Source organism: Ascaphus truei, chromosome 2, assembly GCF_040206685.1.
Source record: "Ascaphus truei isolate aAscTru1 chromosome 2, aAscTru1.hap1, whole genome shotgun sequence".
Lineage (NCBI taxonomy): Eukaryota > Metazoa > Chordata > Amphibia > Anura > Ascaphidae > Ascaphus > Ascaphus truei.
This window is the reverse complement of record NC_134484.1, coordinates 21024833-21042866: the sequence shown is the minus strand read 5'-3', so window position 1 is coordinate 21042866 and position 18034 is coordinate 21024833. Positions and strand designations below refer to the sequence as shown.

The following is an 18034-nucleotide window of genomic DNA, read 5'->3' as shown; positions in this document are numbered from 1 at the left end:
GCACTTCCACTACAGCAAGGGATTCTGGGAAATGACATGCAAAGGCACACAGTGCCACTTTTTATCTCAAGTTCACATTACATGAGCAACGCTTAGTCAATGCATGCTGCTTTAAACACAGCTTTAAAGCAAGGACTTGGGAGATGCAAAGTCAGTTAACCCACTCACAGACATGTTTCAACCTTGATGGGTCTCATCAGTGTGAGGTTGGCTTACTGACATTTGCTCAAATGAGATAAGAGTAGGTAATCACCACGACTATTAAGGTTATGGTGGGTAAAAAAAGTGACTAAAACCCTCCACAGTAAAGCATAAAGCAACTGTAAATATTCCTGTATATTCATTTGCATGTCTTAGACAGGTCTGCAACCCTGTCTTTCACCATTATCACCCAGCAAACAGCACTTCCACTGCAGCAAGGGATTCTGGGAAATGACATGCAAATGAGCACACAGTGCCACTTTTTATCTCATGCTCACATTACATGAGTAACCCTTAGTCAATGCATGCTGCTTTAAACACAGCTTTTAAGCAAGGACTTGGGAGATGCAAAGTCAGTTAACCCACTCACAGACATGTTTCAACCTTGATGGGTCTCATCAGTGTGAGGTTGGCTTACTGACATTTGCTCAAATGAGATAAGAGTAGGTGCTCATTTGCATGTCATTTCCCAAAATCCCTTGCTGCAGTGGAAGTGCTGTTTGCTGGGTGATAATGGTGAAAGACAGGGTTGCAGACCTGTCTAAGACATGCAAATGAATATACAGGAATATTTACAGTTGCTTTATGCTTTACTGTGGAGGGTTTTAGTCACTTTTTTTTTACCCACCATAACGTACGTGTGTGTGTGTGTGTGTGTGTGTGTGTGTGTGTGTGTGTGTGTGTGTGTGTGTGTGTGTGTGTGTGTGTGTGTGTGTGTGTGTGTGTGTGTGTGTGTGTGTGTGTGTGTGTGTGTGTGTGTGTGTGTGTGTGTGTGTGTGTGTGTGTGTGTGTGTGTGTGTGTGTGTATATATATATATATATATATATTTATATTTTGTGTGTGTGTATATATATATATTTTTTACACACACACACACACACACACACACACACACACACACACACACACACACACACACACACACACACACACACACACACACACACACACACACACACACACACACACACACACACACACACACACACACACACACACACACACACACACACACACACACACACACACACACACACACACACACACTATGTGTGTGTGTGTATGCAACTTGTGGCAATGTATTGCTGCTGCTGCTACCGCCACTAGTGATTCAAGATGCTTTCCACAAACTTGAAGTTTTGTGAGAGTGTCATCAGCGTTGGTTATAAATAATAGAAATGACATAAGCTAATATACAATTCCATATACCATTAACGCAGCAACCGTACCTGCAACAGCAATGTCTTCGGCATCTCCCCCTACAACTACTGTCAATAAAGCTGCGCGGCGTAAAATGGCGCTGCGTTGCCATGCCAACGGGAACGTCACGTGACGTAACAGCATTACGTGATTCCCGTTGCCATGACAATGAGATGCCACATGTCATGACGGGATGCGGTGCCACGTTGTCATGGCAACTTGACGCCGCGTGACATTGCATGACGCCCGTTGTCATGGCAACAGTGTCATTTTAAAAAAAAATCTCAGGGTTGGCCGTCAGTCGAAGGTGGCAACCCTGCATACACCCTGTAATGGCCCCTATCTGCGACTGGAGGGGGGAGGAATCAGTTACACCAACATGTTTGCCATTTCTTTACACAGCAAATTCAAATGTTTTTAACTTTTTTTATTAATGTTATTTCGAATATAGCAAATAAAAAAATACCACTTGTGAGCACATTCACGTCTCCATCAGGTCTGCAAACTTTGCCTGATATGAAATAGTAACACGAATTGGTTGATAAACCAGAGCGAAGAGTTTTCCTCAAAGACCACGTTACCCTAATTTAAAAACTTTGAAGGGAAAATGTACACATTTTGTCTAGGATGTCGGCACTTTCGCCCACAACAAAGATGGCTGCGAAGCCGCTTCCGCAAAGCCAACCGGCCATGACAAAAGTAACCGAAACCGCCTGTTACGCCCCGCCCATCCACTATTTATGCCCCGCCCATCCTCCATGACGTAGGCGAGGGGGACTCGAACAGCCGGCAGTGTGTCCTGCGCCTTCGCTACATCCACCCCCCTCCCTCCCAGTGACGTCATCAGGCACCGCCCTCCGTCGCCTTCCCTCTCCTCCTCACAAGCGGCGCCGCCGCCGCCGCCGAATAACCTGGTTCCCCCCCCTTCCTCCTCACATTCCCCCTTCACCACCTCCTCCCCCCGCAGCCGGCCGCTCTCTCCAGTTCATGTCTCGCAAAAAGAAAAAAAAGTCATAAAAAGGGGGAAAGCTAGAGGACGGCGGCGCGCGGGAATAAGAACCAGCACGCTCGCCTACCACCGCATTTTGTAGTGACTTGTTATTTTTATTTTATAAATCCGGAGGGGGTCGGTGGCTCCAGTGCCTTAAGGAATATGGAGTCCTGAATTTCCCACAGGTGCTGCTGCTGCTGCGCCTCACACTGTGCAGAAAGAAGTTGGAATTTATTTATTTTTTAATTATTTTTAATATCGTTGGAAGTTTTGCTCCTCCCCCCTCCCCTCCCGGCGGTGAACAAGATGTACGCAGGAGCCGGGCCGGGTAAGTGGCTCAGACACTGGTTGGGGGGGGGGGGGAGGGGATATCTCCGCGCGGCGCGAGACACGGCGGTAGAACTTAAAAACAGCGCGTGGCTGCCCTCGCCGCGTCTGTTGAAAAAGGGGTTTCCTCGCGCTGGGACCTCCGGACCGTCACGTGGGCAGTCCTTGAGCCCCCGGCGCTCGCGCTCCATTCCCTCCCACCCTGCCTTCACGTGGGCAGTCCTCGAGCCGCCGCTACCTACACCAACCGTCGCGCGCTGCTCAAACGGTCACGGCGCGCCAAGCCCCGCGAGGGGGACTCATAGGGGAGGGCAGGTTTAAGAGTGTGAAGGCCTGAGGAGAGCCGGGGGTTGTTGTGTTTTTTTTAAATATTTAAACAAGCTTTATTGACAATTGTCTGTGTTAAAAGGCCGGTGTTAGTAGTCTTTTCGACCAGTTAAAAAAAAAAAAACAAAAGACAAAAATAAATGGAAATGGCAGTATGCAAAGTAATAGACACAAGCAAATAGGCCAACGTTAATATTCTTGATTTATATGTAACGGGTATTCCCCCACCCAATCGCATATAGAGTGTATGTGAGGGGGGACCTATATGTTACCAGGTGTGGTGCTTTACCTGTTAGGCTCACAGGAGGCCTGAGCTTCCGCCACGGGGAACCTGGGGCAAGTTTAATATGAGTAACCTCGTACTCGGTGCAGCGCCTCCACCTGCGATGGCTCCCACCAGAGGGGGAGTGGTTCCTCGCAGGACAATATATATCACTCAGCACACAGTATGTAAAACAACCAATGCCTTTACTAGTGCAACCGTACTCATGCATAACAATCAACAGGTGTCTCTCCCTAAAGGAGACACGAACTACTGCGTCTCGCAGGACGCTACCCCCTTCAACAGGTGATCCCACCCCGTGTCCAGTAACCCCACACGATATGTCTCCCACCCTTCAAGTGAGATAGATGTGACTGCGCAGTCACTGGTCTCGTGTGAATCTACTATAATATCGTTGGTGCACTTGGTGAGGGTTACCTGCCGAGCACTCCAGTGCCCGGGCCTGCCACGGAGCTTCGCAAACGATCCGATGGTGGGTGAATACAGGAACTACCGTCCGGGGCGATCCCACCCGGATGGCTGCTGCAGCAACAGCGAAGGTCTGAGCCCAAACCTCTGGATGGACGCGCTGGGTCCCTAACTGGCTCTGAATAGTAAGGGGCAGGGTCCCTAACCTGGGGCCTGTCCCTGACACAACTCACACTACTGGGTGGCTCAGGGCTATCTCGGGCCTCGGGGGCTGCTGGCCTAGTGCAGGGAGTCACTGACTCCTGCACCCTACCTCCTTCCCCTAGCTGCTCCTGGCGCTGACTGACTCCTCAACCCCGCAAAATGTATCCATATCCCTGACAGGGTAACCCTCCAGCCCTATTGGCCATGCTGAGGCACCTGGTGCCATCCACCCCTAGCCTCCTGGGAATTGTAGTCCCTAGGAGGCTATTCCTACATTGGGGCCGCGTGCGCGATTCTCCTGCGCATGCGCAACTCTCTAATGGCCGCTGCAACTACCTAGCTTCAACCGCGCATGTGCAATCACGGCGCATGCGCGCGCATCCTCAATGGCGGCCCCCGCTAGCCGGGTGCGCCGCCGACCCTCCTACGGCTCGGATCGCTCCCTGCTCCAGCCCCCACCTTTGGAAACAGCCGGCGGTCCGTCGCTGATCCAAAGGAGGGGAGTCTCTGGGAGCCGGAGGGCACCGGGGCTACATATACTTAATGATTCATGCATAACTGTAATGTGTGTAGCCCTGTTTCCCCTTGAATACAGACTACTAATGCTGTTGTGACCTGTTGGTTCGCAGGGCCTGAGCCTCTGCCACAGAGAGCCTGGGGCGATATATTAACTCTACTGAGGCAACGCCTCCACCTAGGAGGGATCCCAACGGAGTGGGAGTTGCCCTTCACAGGACACCAATACGATGATATACACTCTAGATGTAAAATAACAAGTATCTTTACTAGCAATACACAGTGAGCTCATATGTATAAACATCACATACTCCTTCCCACCAGAGACACAACTACCCAAAGCGTCTCGCAGGACGCAACCCTCCACGTGTTAACCACACCGTGTCCAATATCCCACACCCAAACCCGTGTGTGGTGACCGAGCGGCCACTATGAAGAGAATGTTATAGTTGGTGCACTTGTGTGTGGTTACCTGCCGAGCGTTCCTGCGCTCAGGCCAGCAGACAACTTCACAAAGGATTCGCAGACCCGCGATACCTTCCGCGACGTCCTTCCGGGGCGATCCCACCCGGATATATCTCTGTCTCTGAAGAGGCCTGATCCCAAACCTCTGCTAGGAAAATACAGCGTCCGCTGTGTCCCTTACTATAAATACTAAGGGGCAGGTTCCCTATTCTAGGGCTTGTCCCTACAGCAACTACAAGCTGTATGTGACTCAGGGCCTAAGCGGGTTCTCTGGCTACTTGCCTCTCTACACATGCAGTTCCTACCCCCTTCCTGGAGTTGACTAAGGCTAAGGCCCCGCTCCCTCAGTCAGCGCGCCCGCACTGCAGACAGACGGGGCGCTGACAGACACAGACCGCGATATGCGGTCTGTAGGGAGCCGAGAGTGGGAGGGAGGGGGGATGGCTCTGATCGTGGTGCCGTCCACCCCCATACACACTCACTCACACATACACACACTCACACATACTCACACATACACACTCACACATACACACACTCGCACACTTTAATAACCCGCAGCTCTTTCCCTGCTCCCCGCCCAAGGCGCCCCCCATCTTGCTCCTCCCCTCCTCCCCATTGGTTGACTCGCGTACCTCGTGACGCGTCAACGCTGAAAATCACTTGCTTCTTGCAGCATCGGCCGACTGATGCGTCACAGTACGTAGTCAGCCCTGCTGGAAGGAGGCAGCGGGGGCAGGGACCATTCGGGCAAGGTTCTGGTGGTTCGCGGCCGTGCACCCCGCCGGCTGCAGCGGGTTCGCAGCCTAACGTGTGCTCCCCTGCGCAACCCCCTTTTTACTTCCTGCAAGGATCCTAGTGCCCTATTGGCTCCCTGGCATCAGGTGGTCGGTCCTAACACTCATGGGACTTGTAGTTCCGTGCTCTAGCCCTCTGCTCATGTGCGAGCTCTCTGAAGGCGTCGTTGCTTACCGCGCATGTGCGAACCTCAAAATGGTGGTGTCCTGAACGGTCGAGCCACCGCGAAGCCTCCTAAGTACCGGAGCGCTCCCTGCACTTGCTGGCAACCTGCCTAATGCTCCCACTGCAGCGGAGGTAAGGGCAGACCTCGGGACCTGGCTGTGTGTGTGTGTGTATACAATACATTTAAAGTTTAAGCTTTTTTGACCCCCCCCCCCCCCCCCCTCTGCCTTATGTAGCTGTCCTTACTCCTATTTGTAATTTGACTGTATTGTAATCTTGTAAAGCACTGCATATATAGTCTTGGCGCTATATAAATAAAATTATACATACGTGTGTCTGTATGTTTAATGTAAAGTTCTGTTTGTATAGTGCCATTCATGTGCATAAAACTTCACAGTAATAGATGTAACAAAATGAGATGTAAGCGCTAAGAGCATAAAAGTAAACCAGAAAAGCAGTTGGTGCCCCGAAGAGCTTGCAATCGAAGTACATTAGTATTTGCTGATTATCTTAATGAAACACTAAATTTAAGATGAAAGCACACATGTACCCAGTGAGGTCCTATTGCACCATTAAATAGCCATGCGAGCACAACGTTTCGTGGTACAAGTGAACCGTTTCCTGGTTGCAGTCGTGTTTGCCTAGTCCAGGGGTCTGCAACCTCAAGGATGAAGAGCCATTTTATACAAAATGTATTTCTCCAAAATACTCAGCCGCAACACATGCATGAATATTACACCCCACAAACACATACCTATATTGTACATACACTAAGGCCGCGCTTATAGTGCCAGCGACGTGACGTTGCGTCAAAACATGCATTGACTCCGTCGCGTGCCCTTATAGTAAGCGCGACGCGAGTGCTTGGTCGCAAACACTGGAAGTCATTTCAATTGAATTTTTCCAGTGACAGCGTCGCTGGTGCTATAAGCGCGGCCTAAGGCTGCGCTCATGGTGGCGGCACAGACATGTGTACTCCTGCAGCCCCAGCGATCCATGCACTTGGCCCCAGAGCGCCATCCACCCCTTTCCGACCCCCCCCCCCCCCCCCCCGAGGCCTCTTGTTGCTGCCGGACCTGACGTCTCCCCTGCTTCTTGCTTGCCTCTCTCCTGTACGGTCCCACGTTGGGCTCTGTGGCGTCTCTCGGCGTCCCCCGAGAGAGGCAGGCAAGCAACTGGGGAGAACTCTAGTCCGGCTGGGTTCTTGTCACGGTTCTCTGCAGCAGGGGTGCACAAACTGGGGGTGCGGCTTTTATAGAGGCCCCATGCTCTTCCCCTCAACATTTAACTTAAATGCCAGGGAGGCGTGAGGCCTCTAACTCCCTTTTATCTGCTCTGAGCTGGCTCTTCAGCGACGCATCGCCATGACAATGTGACGTCGCATGACGCTGCCGATGCCAGCGAGCTGGAAAAGAGGATTGGGGGGGGGGGGGGGCGGTGCAAACAGAAAAGTTTGCGCACCCCTGCAGTATAGCACTGTACTAAATGCTGCAATAGTGAATCTACGAACAGGACTGCAGGGCAAGTATATCATTTTCTTGGACTTGTATTTTGAGAACTTATTATAAAATATTATAGAAGTGTTTCTTACTGCAGGTGACTGTCAGTATGTGCAAATACAATTTTTACTCGGTCATATCCCATGCTTTCATCACTTCCACACTTAGCCAATGAAAGAGGTAGAAAATGAGACATTTGCTGCCCCTGAACATGCTTTAATAGTGTTGGTTTTAATGACCCCCAGTACTAGGTTTGTGCAGTAGTTGTGTTGGTACATGTGCTGCATTCCTCTGGCGCTTTGTATAATATCTTTGGTGTGCTAAGATTAAATATGTGCCTCTTAACCCTTTGTTGCCAGAAGGGCATGTCATTCCATTGTTGCAGGCCCATGTGTGTCAGAGAATGGGTTAGCCGTGGCTCTGGTTGGCATCTTGTAAAAAGTGTCTAATTTATTGATCTAAACCTGCCCTAGGGAATGAGCGACGTTTCTTGCTGCTGGTACTGGGTAATCTTTGGGTACAGGCTTCTTACTAGACTTCTTGGGCACTGTATATTATATATTTGTGCTTGAGCTTTTCCTAATTAGGATTTCATGCTTTAAAATGACAAAGCTTGTTCTGAAACAACCGTTAACAATTATAGAGGATGTTTTGTATCACTGAAGGCTTTCTTTGTATTACATTTTTATCATGTGACTGTTTAGTCTGTATTATTGAATATTTGTGTAATTTATGTTTTGTTTTACCTGGGCAGTTGAAGCCTTTTTTTCTTCCCCTTCCCATAACATGTCATTCAAATGTTTCCTCCCTCTTGCAATCGGGACCATTCATGAGAGGGGGCAGGCAAAGTCCCCCGTATGTAATCCTTCAAATATGTCATTACTGCTTGTTCCTTTTTGGCCAATGAAGGACTGAACTTTGAAAATTCCTGGGCCCATAACTACTATACTTATCTCTTGGTCCAATATTTATTTATACATTTTTTTACCGGGAAGTAATACATTGACTTAACTCTCGTTTTCAAGTATGTCTCGGGCACAGAGTTATGATGACAAATACATGGTTACATTAAGTGAACAGGGCTATCTATACATTATGTATAAAGACATTGCATGAACAGTTTATAACATATTTTATCTTTTATGCGTATGAAACAGATACAGAGCAGATTAAAATGTGGGACAGCTTTAGTTTTGAAAGAACTTAGACTGGTGATGGCTTTGCTAGTCTCTGGTAGATTGTTCCAGGTGTGAGCTGCTCGGTAAGAGGAGGAGCGGCCGGATACTTTGTTGAACCTTGGGACCATGAACAATCGTTTGGAGTCAGATCTCAGATAAGTGCTGCGTGTGGTAGGGGTGAGGAGCTTGTACAGATAGGCGGGTAGCTTGCCCAGAAAGTATTTGACAGCAAGACCGGAGAGATTAACTTTGTGCCAAGACTCAAGTGATGACCAATCTAGTTCTTTGAGTGTTTTGTAGTGATGTGTGTTGTAGTTACATTGGAGGACAAAGCGGCATATAGAATTTGTAGAGGTTGTCTAGTTTGGTAAGGTGAGTTTGGGTGCTGTACCATATACTATGTCCCCATCTTTCTCTTAACGTTCATCCCAAAACTGGAACAATCTACTGGAGACTCTCACAGCCGCCACCAGTCTAAATTATTTCAAAACTAAAGTTGTCTCACATTTGAATCTGGTCTGTAACTGTTACATACGCCTATAACATATATTATCTTTACCTGTGCATGCAATGTCTTGTATATAATGTATACCCTGTTCACTTATGTAACTATGTATTTGTATCCATGAATTATTTGTCATCTTAACTCTATGCCCAGGACATACTTAAACGAGAGGTAACGCTCAATGAATTACTTACTGGTAAAACATTTTATAAATAAAAATAAATAAATAGTCTAGAATTGACATTAGCATCTGCTGTGCGATGTGCTTTCTGACCAGCGGACTTGGGGAGGATTTGTTCCTATAAAGTACACCTAGTTTGGCATATGTTTTGGATGTCAGGGTATCAATGTGCAACCTAAAGGTTAAATGGGAGTCAAACCATATGCCCAGATACTTAAAACTAGTAACGGGCTAGGATGCTACTAGAACTGTTTCTGATCTGAAGCTCCGTCACTGGAAGCTTTAGAAATTTAATCTTGGTCCCAAATACCATTGTTATAGTCTTGTCAGTGTTTAAAACAGTTTGTTTTGGGAAATCCAATTTTTAAGTCTCAAAGTCAGATTGGAGAACGTGTTCAAGGTCAGAGAGGCTAGGGCTGTGTGCATATAGGATTGTGTCAGCTGTATACACGTGTATTGAAGCTCCTCTACAAGCTGTAGGAAGCTCATTGATAAACACTGAGAACAGAGCCTTGCGGGACACTGCAGGTGATATCCAAGGGGTTGGAGTTGATGCCCGAGAGACACATGTTGGGATCTACCTAATACGGTAGGGATGAAACCAGTTTAAAGCATACTTCCCTATTCCAGAGAACTGAACTTTGTTTAGCAAGATGGCATGATCAACAGTATCAAAAGCCTTTGCAAAATCTAGGAATATTGCACCAGTGAGTTGTTCCATTCCACACTGGATCTCATTACAAACTTTTAGGAGGGTAGGTACTGTTGAGTGTTTGTGGCAAGAGCCAAATTTGAGTTGGCTAGGGAAATTTCTTTTGGTATAGTAATTGCTTAATTGGGAATGAACACATTTTCCCATGACTTTGGAGAAGAGAGTTTGATCTGTAGTTTGAGACAGTGTTTTTGTCCCCAGTTTTGGAGATTGGGACAACTCGGGCAGTTTTCCAGGTTTTTACAGAACTTGATATTATGAAATCAATATGGTTAGGTGTAGTAAGAAACATGAAGTGTGTTATGTTGCCATATATGGGCTTTATTTCCCTTGGCAGTGGCTTCTAAATGGCTTCAGGTTTATTTATGAAGCAACATATTGGTTAGGATTGAAGAGTTGTTGCCGGCTGCATACGAGGGCTTACATGACAGGCATGCACAGGCTGTCCTTGGCTTTCCCAGTCATGTTTTCATCTAGCCGCCTGATTTTAGAGCGTTCCTTTTGCATCACTTTAGTAGGGAATTTATAGTAGGAGTAATTAAAAAAAACAAAGCACAATATAAGTTGTTTTTATTGCCCTGTAAGAAAAGCAATATGATATATATCACTGTGTGTGTATATAGGGCTGACAGAGTAGCTCAGTAGTAATTGTCACTGTCTAGTTCGAATCCCAGTGTTTGCACTGTAGCCTTCGGCAAGTCATTCAATCTCTGTGCTTCAGGCACCAACATTAGATTGTAAGCTCTATAGAGCAGGAACTAATTGTTCCTGCAAAATGATATCGCTGCGTACACAGTCGATGCTTTAGTAAGAAATAATATTCATATTGGGATGGGAATGAGGTCAGAAACAAAATTTTCTATATAGAAGACTCCAGATATTGAAGACCTAGTTCTTGATTATTGGCTCTTAGGCTAAGGCCCCGTTGCACGCGTCCGCACGGCTGTCTTGCTTGCCGGTCTGCAGGAAACTTTTTTCGGAGCGGGGGGGCATGACCAAACGGGTCGGGTGGGCGGGGCCATGATGAGGGGGGCGCGGCCATGGCGTGAGTCCGTGTGCTGGAGTGAAATATAACATTGACATATCTCCACAGTTTAATCGGGTGCTGTAAAGTCCCGTCCACCGCCCCCCTCAGTTTGCCCTGAAGCAGGGCCCCGTCCCCCAGGCCCTGCATGTAAATGTGTGAGGACAGGCAGTAGTAAATACATGTGTCCCGCTCCCCGCAGCCTCCCCTCCTCCTCATTGCCAGGGGTTCCCCCCCCGTGCATCTGCTTACACTGCAGACTATAAGGAGAGAGTCTGTGGGAGGGAGCACGGGGGCTCCCTTGGTGCTGCAGCTGCTTTCCCTCTCCTCCCCGCTCCCGAAGCCTCCCCTCCTCATTGGCTCACAGCCACACCACGTGACGCGTCGCCGCTTGGGATTACAATTCTCCTGTATCCCCTGGCGGCTGACGCGTCACAGCGTGTAGCGAGCCCTGCAGGGAGGAGGGACTGGGACCGGCTCGGGAGGGCACCATCACATGGTGAGTAGCGCTCACGCGGCTGCCCGCACCGCCGGGCGCAGCGGGTCCCAGCCCTTACTCACTATTTTCAATCTCTGTGTCTATCACTTGAGGGTTTGTATGGGAGAAGTTCTGACCAAGTAATAATGACAGTGACTTTGCTGAAACAAAACCAGTAATAATCCCAGTGTTTACTCTTACTTTTGGAAAGTCATTTGAGGGGGTCAATTTTATATATGCCGACACACTAGTTCGGTCCATTTGTGGTTGACAATCCTTATTTCTGCTTCGGCATATGTAGAATGAGGCCCTAAAGCTTTTCAGTAGGATTAAACTAAAGGTATTATATACATTGTTTTGCAGAAGTATTCGCCCCTTAACAATAATGTTACATTTTGTTGTCTTACAAGTAATGTATGCACAGTTTCTCAAACAATTTTTATTCTAAGCTATAAAGCTGTACTGGTTAAACTGAACACTGTATGAGGAGGAGGTTAAATGTCCGTAAGGGAAATGTACAAAATTAAATTTACTGGTTGCATAAATATTCAGCCCTTCAGTCAGTAACTTGGTAGAAGCACCCTTTGCATCAATTACTGCTTTGTGTTTTTGGATCGGTCTCTACTAGCTTTGCACAGGTGGATGGTGACATTTTTACCCATTCTTCACTTGAAAATGGATCCAGTTCTGATAAGTTTGTTGGGTATTGTTGATGGACTGCAATCTTAAAGTCTTGTCATGAATGGTCGATTGGATTCAAGTCTGAACTTTCACTTGGCCACCCAAGAACATTAATTCTCTTCAACCTTTGCTTTGTGTTTTGGGTCATTGTCCTGTTGAAATATAAATTTCCTCCCCAGTTTCAGAGTCTTGGCTGACTCAAACAGGTTTAAGGATTCACCTGTACTTTGTACCATCCATTCTCCCTTCTATCCTGACAAGCTTCCTAGTCCCTGCTGAAGAGAAGCATCCCCATAACATGATGTTGCCACCACCATGCTTGACACTTGGGTTGGTGTTGACTGGGCTATGTGCTGTATTGGGCTTACGTGTGACGGTGCTCGTTTCCGATCAGGAGGCGGGGCTGAGGTAGTGATGCCAATTAACCGACCACAGCCCAGGGACAAAGTCCTTTTAGAGTATCTGTAGTCGGTAAGCAGGCAAAGGGTCAGGGCAGGCGGAAGGCAGTGGGGTCATGGTCTGGGGTCAGCAACAGGGATTCCAAATGAACAGGCTAGCCACAGCAACAGGCTAGCCTCCGGGAGAGGGAAGTCACAGGGATAGGTTAGCCTCAGGAACAGGTAAGGCTCACGAACAAGGAAGGCTCAGCAACTAGAACCCAAGGTGACCAGGAACAAAGGGAAACATACAATGCTCAGGCAGGGGCTGGAAGTCACTGGCTGCTATTTATTGTATTGTATGTCTTTATTTATATAACGCCATTAATGTACATAGCGCTTCACAGCAGTAATACACGTGGTAATCAAATAAATAACAGATAATATAAATAACAGATCATGGGAATAAGTGCTTTAGACATTAAGGAAGAGGAGTCCCTGCCCTGAGGAGCTTACAGTCTAATTACAGTCTATTTATGCTCTTGAACAGGTGCAGCCAATAACAAAGTTCAGGATGAGGCTTGCCAGCAACCAAGATGTCCACAGTAGCCAGATAAAGGCAGGTTCCAGCCAAAGCCTGGACTGGAACCCGTACATTACGCCAGACGCATGTCTGCAGGATCTATTCGCTTTTTAACAAACTTAAAACGTGATTTTATATGGGTTTTTAGTCTTTGAGTCATGGCTTGTTTCTTGCCACCCGTCCATACAGGCCAGCTTTGAGTAGGAACTAGCTTTTTGTAGATGTGTGAACACTGTCTCCCATCTCACACACACAACTTTGCAGATCTCAAGGTCATTGTTGGCTTCAGTGACATACCTAACCAGTTTCCTGATTGCACAGCTGCTCAGTCTGTGAGGGCGACCTGATCTGTGTGGTATGATGTATCTTCCATTTCTTAAAGATGGACTTCACTGTGCTGAGGGGGATAATCAGCGTGTGTGAAATATTCTTCTACCTTTCTCTTACTCTGTTCTTTTCTACCACTCTATCCCCGATTTCTTTGTTTTGAAGGCTCCTTGGTCTCATTGTTGCTTTGTTGAAATACTAAGTTGCAGCTTGAAAGTTTTTGTACAGCTGAGGTAAATGATCTACTAGTTATAAACCACTTTGATTACACACAGGCTGAAACCATTTCACTAATTGTTACCTTTCAAACAATTTATTTGCACCCAAGCTGATTTAGGGCTGCAGTAGCAAATGGGCTGAATATTTCTTATGCAACCGAGATTAATCTATTTTTCTCTGTAAATCTTCTTTACTTTCTATATGCATTTTCTAACTATCACTTTGGAGTAGTTTTTGTAGATTCTACATGTAAAGTGTAATTTGAAAGCGTCGTGGATGGAGTATGCTAACAAAATGTACAAGGGGGTGAAAAGTTATGCAAACCACTGTATAAGTGCGTGTTTGCGTAAAAAGGAGTGAGTTAAGTATATGCAGATAAGTGTTCAGAGTTGGATAACTCCTTGGCTCAAAGTTGAGAAGCCCATAATATTACTCCCATATATAGAAGCCACAGGTCTTCAGCGTTATAATTTGTTAATCGTCAATAGAACACCCCATACCGTATAAGCCCAGGGTGCGCAAAGGGGGGCAGGCTTTTCTAGGGGGGGGGGAGAGGAGAAACGTACAGTGTTTACAGGGCCCCACGCTTCCCCGAAGGCATTTAAATTAAATGCCGGGGTACAGTGTGAGGCCTCTGTAAATTTACTAACCATGGCTTCCAGCGACGCGTCTCCATGGCAACCCGACATCAATTGACGGGCGGGTCACGGTGCCACGACAACGTGACGTCAGATGACCCCACGGCGTCCTTTGATGCCGGAGCCAAGCAGGGGGAAAGATCAGGCAGGGGGCGCAGTCTTAAAAGTTTGCACACCCCTGGACTATAAGCCACTGAAATGTAGACTCTTATAAAAATAAGAATGAAATCCACGAATGTACTCTTACGCCACACCCATAGGAGATTTTCTGCCCCGTCGTGATCAACCGCAAGTTAAAGCTGCAGTTCAGTCTTTTTTTTTATTTTTATTTATTTTTTTACTTCAATAGTTTCATGTGGGCAATCTCTAATTACCTAAAGAACTGTATATCTGCCAATCAATTCGTTCTCCATGTATTGATCGGCGAAATTTGGTGACATAATTAGTGAAGGGATCTGTTTATATTCTGCTTCTGTCACTCAGTGGAAGCTCATGAATATTCATGAGCACTCCTGCACTGACATGTGCTAGAGCAGCGGTGCGCAAAGTGGGGGGCGCGACCCCCAGGGGGGGCGGGAGATTGAGCTGGGGGGGCGCGGGCAGTTGCAGAGGCCCCGCGCTCTTCCCCCAGGCATTTAAATTAAATGCCGGGGGATCGCGTGAGGCCCCTGCAACTATTTACTTACCGGGATTCAGCCGTCTGTGTTGCGTCGCCATGGGCCGCGGCACCATGTGACCTGACGTCACACACCCACGCAGCGTCATCTGACGCGAAAGAAGGTAGGCAGGGGGGCGCGAGAGCCGGGGCAGAGTGATAGGGGGGCGCAGCACAAAAAGTTTGAGCTCCCCTGTGCTAGAGGGAGGGCAGTGTGCCAGGGCTTGTGACAGGACATGAAGGGGCAGTGCCTTAGCAAATGGCTGTTAAAATAGAATACAAGAAAATTGCTCTTTCAAAGTTGTTTTTTTAAAAACAGAAAATGCGAAAAGTATTTTTTCTTACTACAGAACTGATTTATTAAAAAAAAACACATGCAGGATATTGACTGAACTGCAGCTTTAAGTCCCGTAATGGTGGGATAAAATAGTTGAAGTAACGCACAGCCAAATGGAGATACAGGGGAAAAATAACTTGTAAATTATTTTATTTAAATCCTGTATATAAGGATATTTGCCTTGTTTTAAACATGGCTTAAATAAAATAATTATTTGTATGTTATTTTTTGCTGTGTGCTGCTTCATATATTTTTAAAATGTATGTATTTTTTTCTTATGTGGGGCGACACACTAGCAGAATGGGTACCAACTACTTATGAAGAAACCTTAAATATGCGTTCTTTTAAAATTCTGAGTTCCTTGGGAACAAAGTGGTATATATAGTTCGGGTGACAAAATGAAGAAACTTTGCCTCGTCTTTGCCAGTTCTCTTACAAATACAGAACTTTTAGATTATTTTAGAACTAATTGCTTATTGAACACGTGTATGCCAGTGGTTTTCAATCTATATTCGGTTGACCCCGGGAGTTTGCAGGAAGTTGCTAGAGCCAAATATATTAATTGCCATACTTTCATAATTCAAAGGTATGAGATGATATATATTATCTGTTGGGTCTTTGAAAACTCATACTAAAGCTGTAGTATTTTCACATTTAGTAATTTTACAATCCATTTGAAAGGGTTTCCACTAAGTGACGGCACATTTTTATGGTTGAAAAACACTGGTTTATTCCATTGTTCCTGTTTGCACTGGTTGCCCTCTTCATGCTTCTGAACAAGGTTCCAAATAAGCCTAAATAAACACTTTACATAGAGCTGTCATTGTACAATAGGAGCTACATTTACAGACTGGTGCTTCAGTTACATTACTAATGCTCGCTGAATATATATATTTTACATTATTAATCTGACATGTTAAATTAACTTAAAACACCCTATTTATTGCTTTGACTTGTTTCGGTTTTCAATTTTGAATAATTTATATGTTTAGATTTTCCACAGGCAGACGGTCACATAACTTGCCATTTTCCCACATCTGATGGGATATTAGTAGCGCACAACAAGTAGTTGTATTCCCCGAAGCTGAGAAACCTCACTGCAGAACAAGGAGGCGGCTTGCTGCTCTGGTAACCAAAGGGCTTGAAGTTTGTTTACATGATCTAACTTGTAGGACTTTTTAATAGATGAAAAGGCTACTAAGACTGCTTGTGTGCATGACAAGAAGAATGTTGGGCCGCGCTTATAGTGCTTGTGACGGCGACGCGACTGACGTCGCCATTAGCGATAGTTGTAACTAGGTTTTTAGCGACCATCACTGGCGACAAGGCCAGTGACATCACTAAGGGAACGGGCCGCGCAATTTGATTGGTTTAGAGACCATCACATGTGGCGACTGTCGCTAAAAACTCAAATTTACCCGACTTCAAAATTTGATTGCGCCGTCACGTTTACTATAAGTGCTTGCGACGGAGTCAATGTATTTGTTTCGGAGCGACGTCGCGTCGTCGTCGCAAGGCACTATAAGCGCAACCGGCGAAGCGATGTTCGCTGGAAAATCAAATAGATGACTTCCATCGATCGCGACGTTCCGTCGCGCTTACTATAAGTGCACGCGACGGAGGCAATGCATTTGTTTTTCCTTGACGTCGCGTTGCTGTCGCGTTGCTGTCGCGGGCACTGTAAGCGCGGCCCTTCAGTTGACAGCCACAGAGCAATTCAAAAACTGCATAGTGATATTTTCCTATGTAGCATTAAAGTGCAAACTCCTAGAAATTACAGAAATTAACCAGTTTTGGCAGCATAGTTTACAATTTAAGGCGCGCGGAGGCTGAGGGAAAGTGGGTGCTTTCCCTGGCCTCGCCGTCCGAGGGCGTGTCGGGGGGAGGGGCCTGTGACATCACGGAGCTGGTTCGCCCTCATTGGGCGAACCGCTCACGTGACCTGCCCTGCGCTTGAATTTTAAATTTTGCTAAGACATACGCTTTCGCACGCTTGCGTAAGCGTGCTCCTGCTAAAGCCGCTCTCATTGCGGCTGCAGGGGCTCGCTGCCGAGCAGCAGCGCGCCTCAGCACCTAATTGTGAGGTCAAAAGTGCAATCCAATGTAGCCAGTCGGAAAACAACATTTTGTAAAGCATGTTACTCTCTCTAGTTGGCTTCTCTAAACAAACATAAAATAACTTTGGTCCTATTTTTTCATAAGTAGTTGTGAATATACATTCCCAAATCTCATATCAGTATTTTTCACAAGAAAGGGGCGTAACCAATTGGCTGCTTAGCAATTTGTTACTGGCTGCAATGGGGTTAAATGACTAGATCTCCGCTGCTCCCACATTGATTGGAGTTGTGTAATTGTGAGTGCCCTAAGTTATCTGAGGACACACACCAAATATGGACATGTATTTTCATTCACAAGGTTGTACATTCTGCAAAGCTCACAGCATAACAATGATGGTATTACAACTAATACCTCAAAAAAATAATATCACTATGTGCTGGATAACTGAAGGTTTGCGGTCCTACCAAAAATAAATAAATAAAAAACCTATACATTTTTTGCAAACGGTATAAAGGGGGTGAAGGGGGGGGGTGGCTTTTTAACTATATCCCATGTGAGGTGTTTGTCTATTCCAACTTCCTGATTTGAAAAAGGGCATGTCTAGCTATTACGTTGCTTTTTCATTGGGTAAAAGCAAAAGTTGTATACAGGAGGGCCCCGGGTATACGGCGGGTTCCGTTCCAGGGGCCTGCCGTA

The 18034-nt window shown here is 46.5% G+C and overlaps 1 protein-coding gene across 1 annotated transcript in view; it reads left to right on the top strand.

Annotated features, from left to right (window-relative positions):
* Positions 1-2271: 2271 nt before the first annotated feature.
* Positions 2272-18034, top strand: part of AGO2 (argonaute RISC catalytic component 2) — a 98378-nt gene continuing 82615 nt past the window's right edge. Inside the window, exon 1 of the mRNA XM_075581771.1 lies at positions 2272-2721. Coding sequence (XP_075437886.1) covers positions 2700-2721 — 22 coding nt within the window. The 5' untranslated portion in view covers positions 2272-2699. The remainder of the gene's footprint in view (positions 2722-18034) is intronic.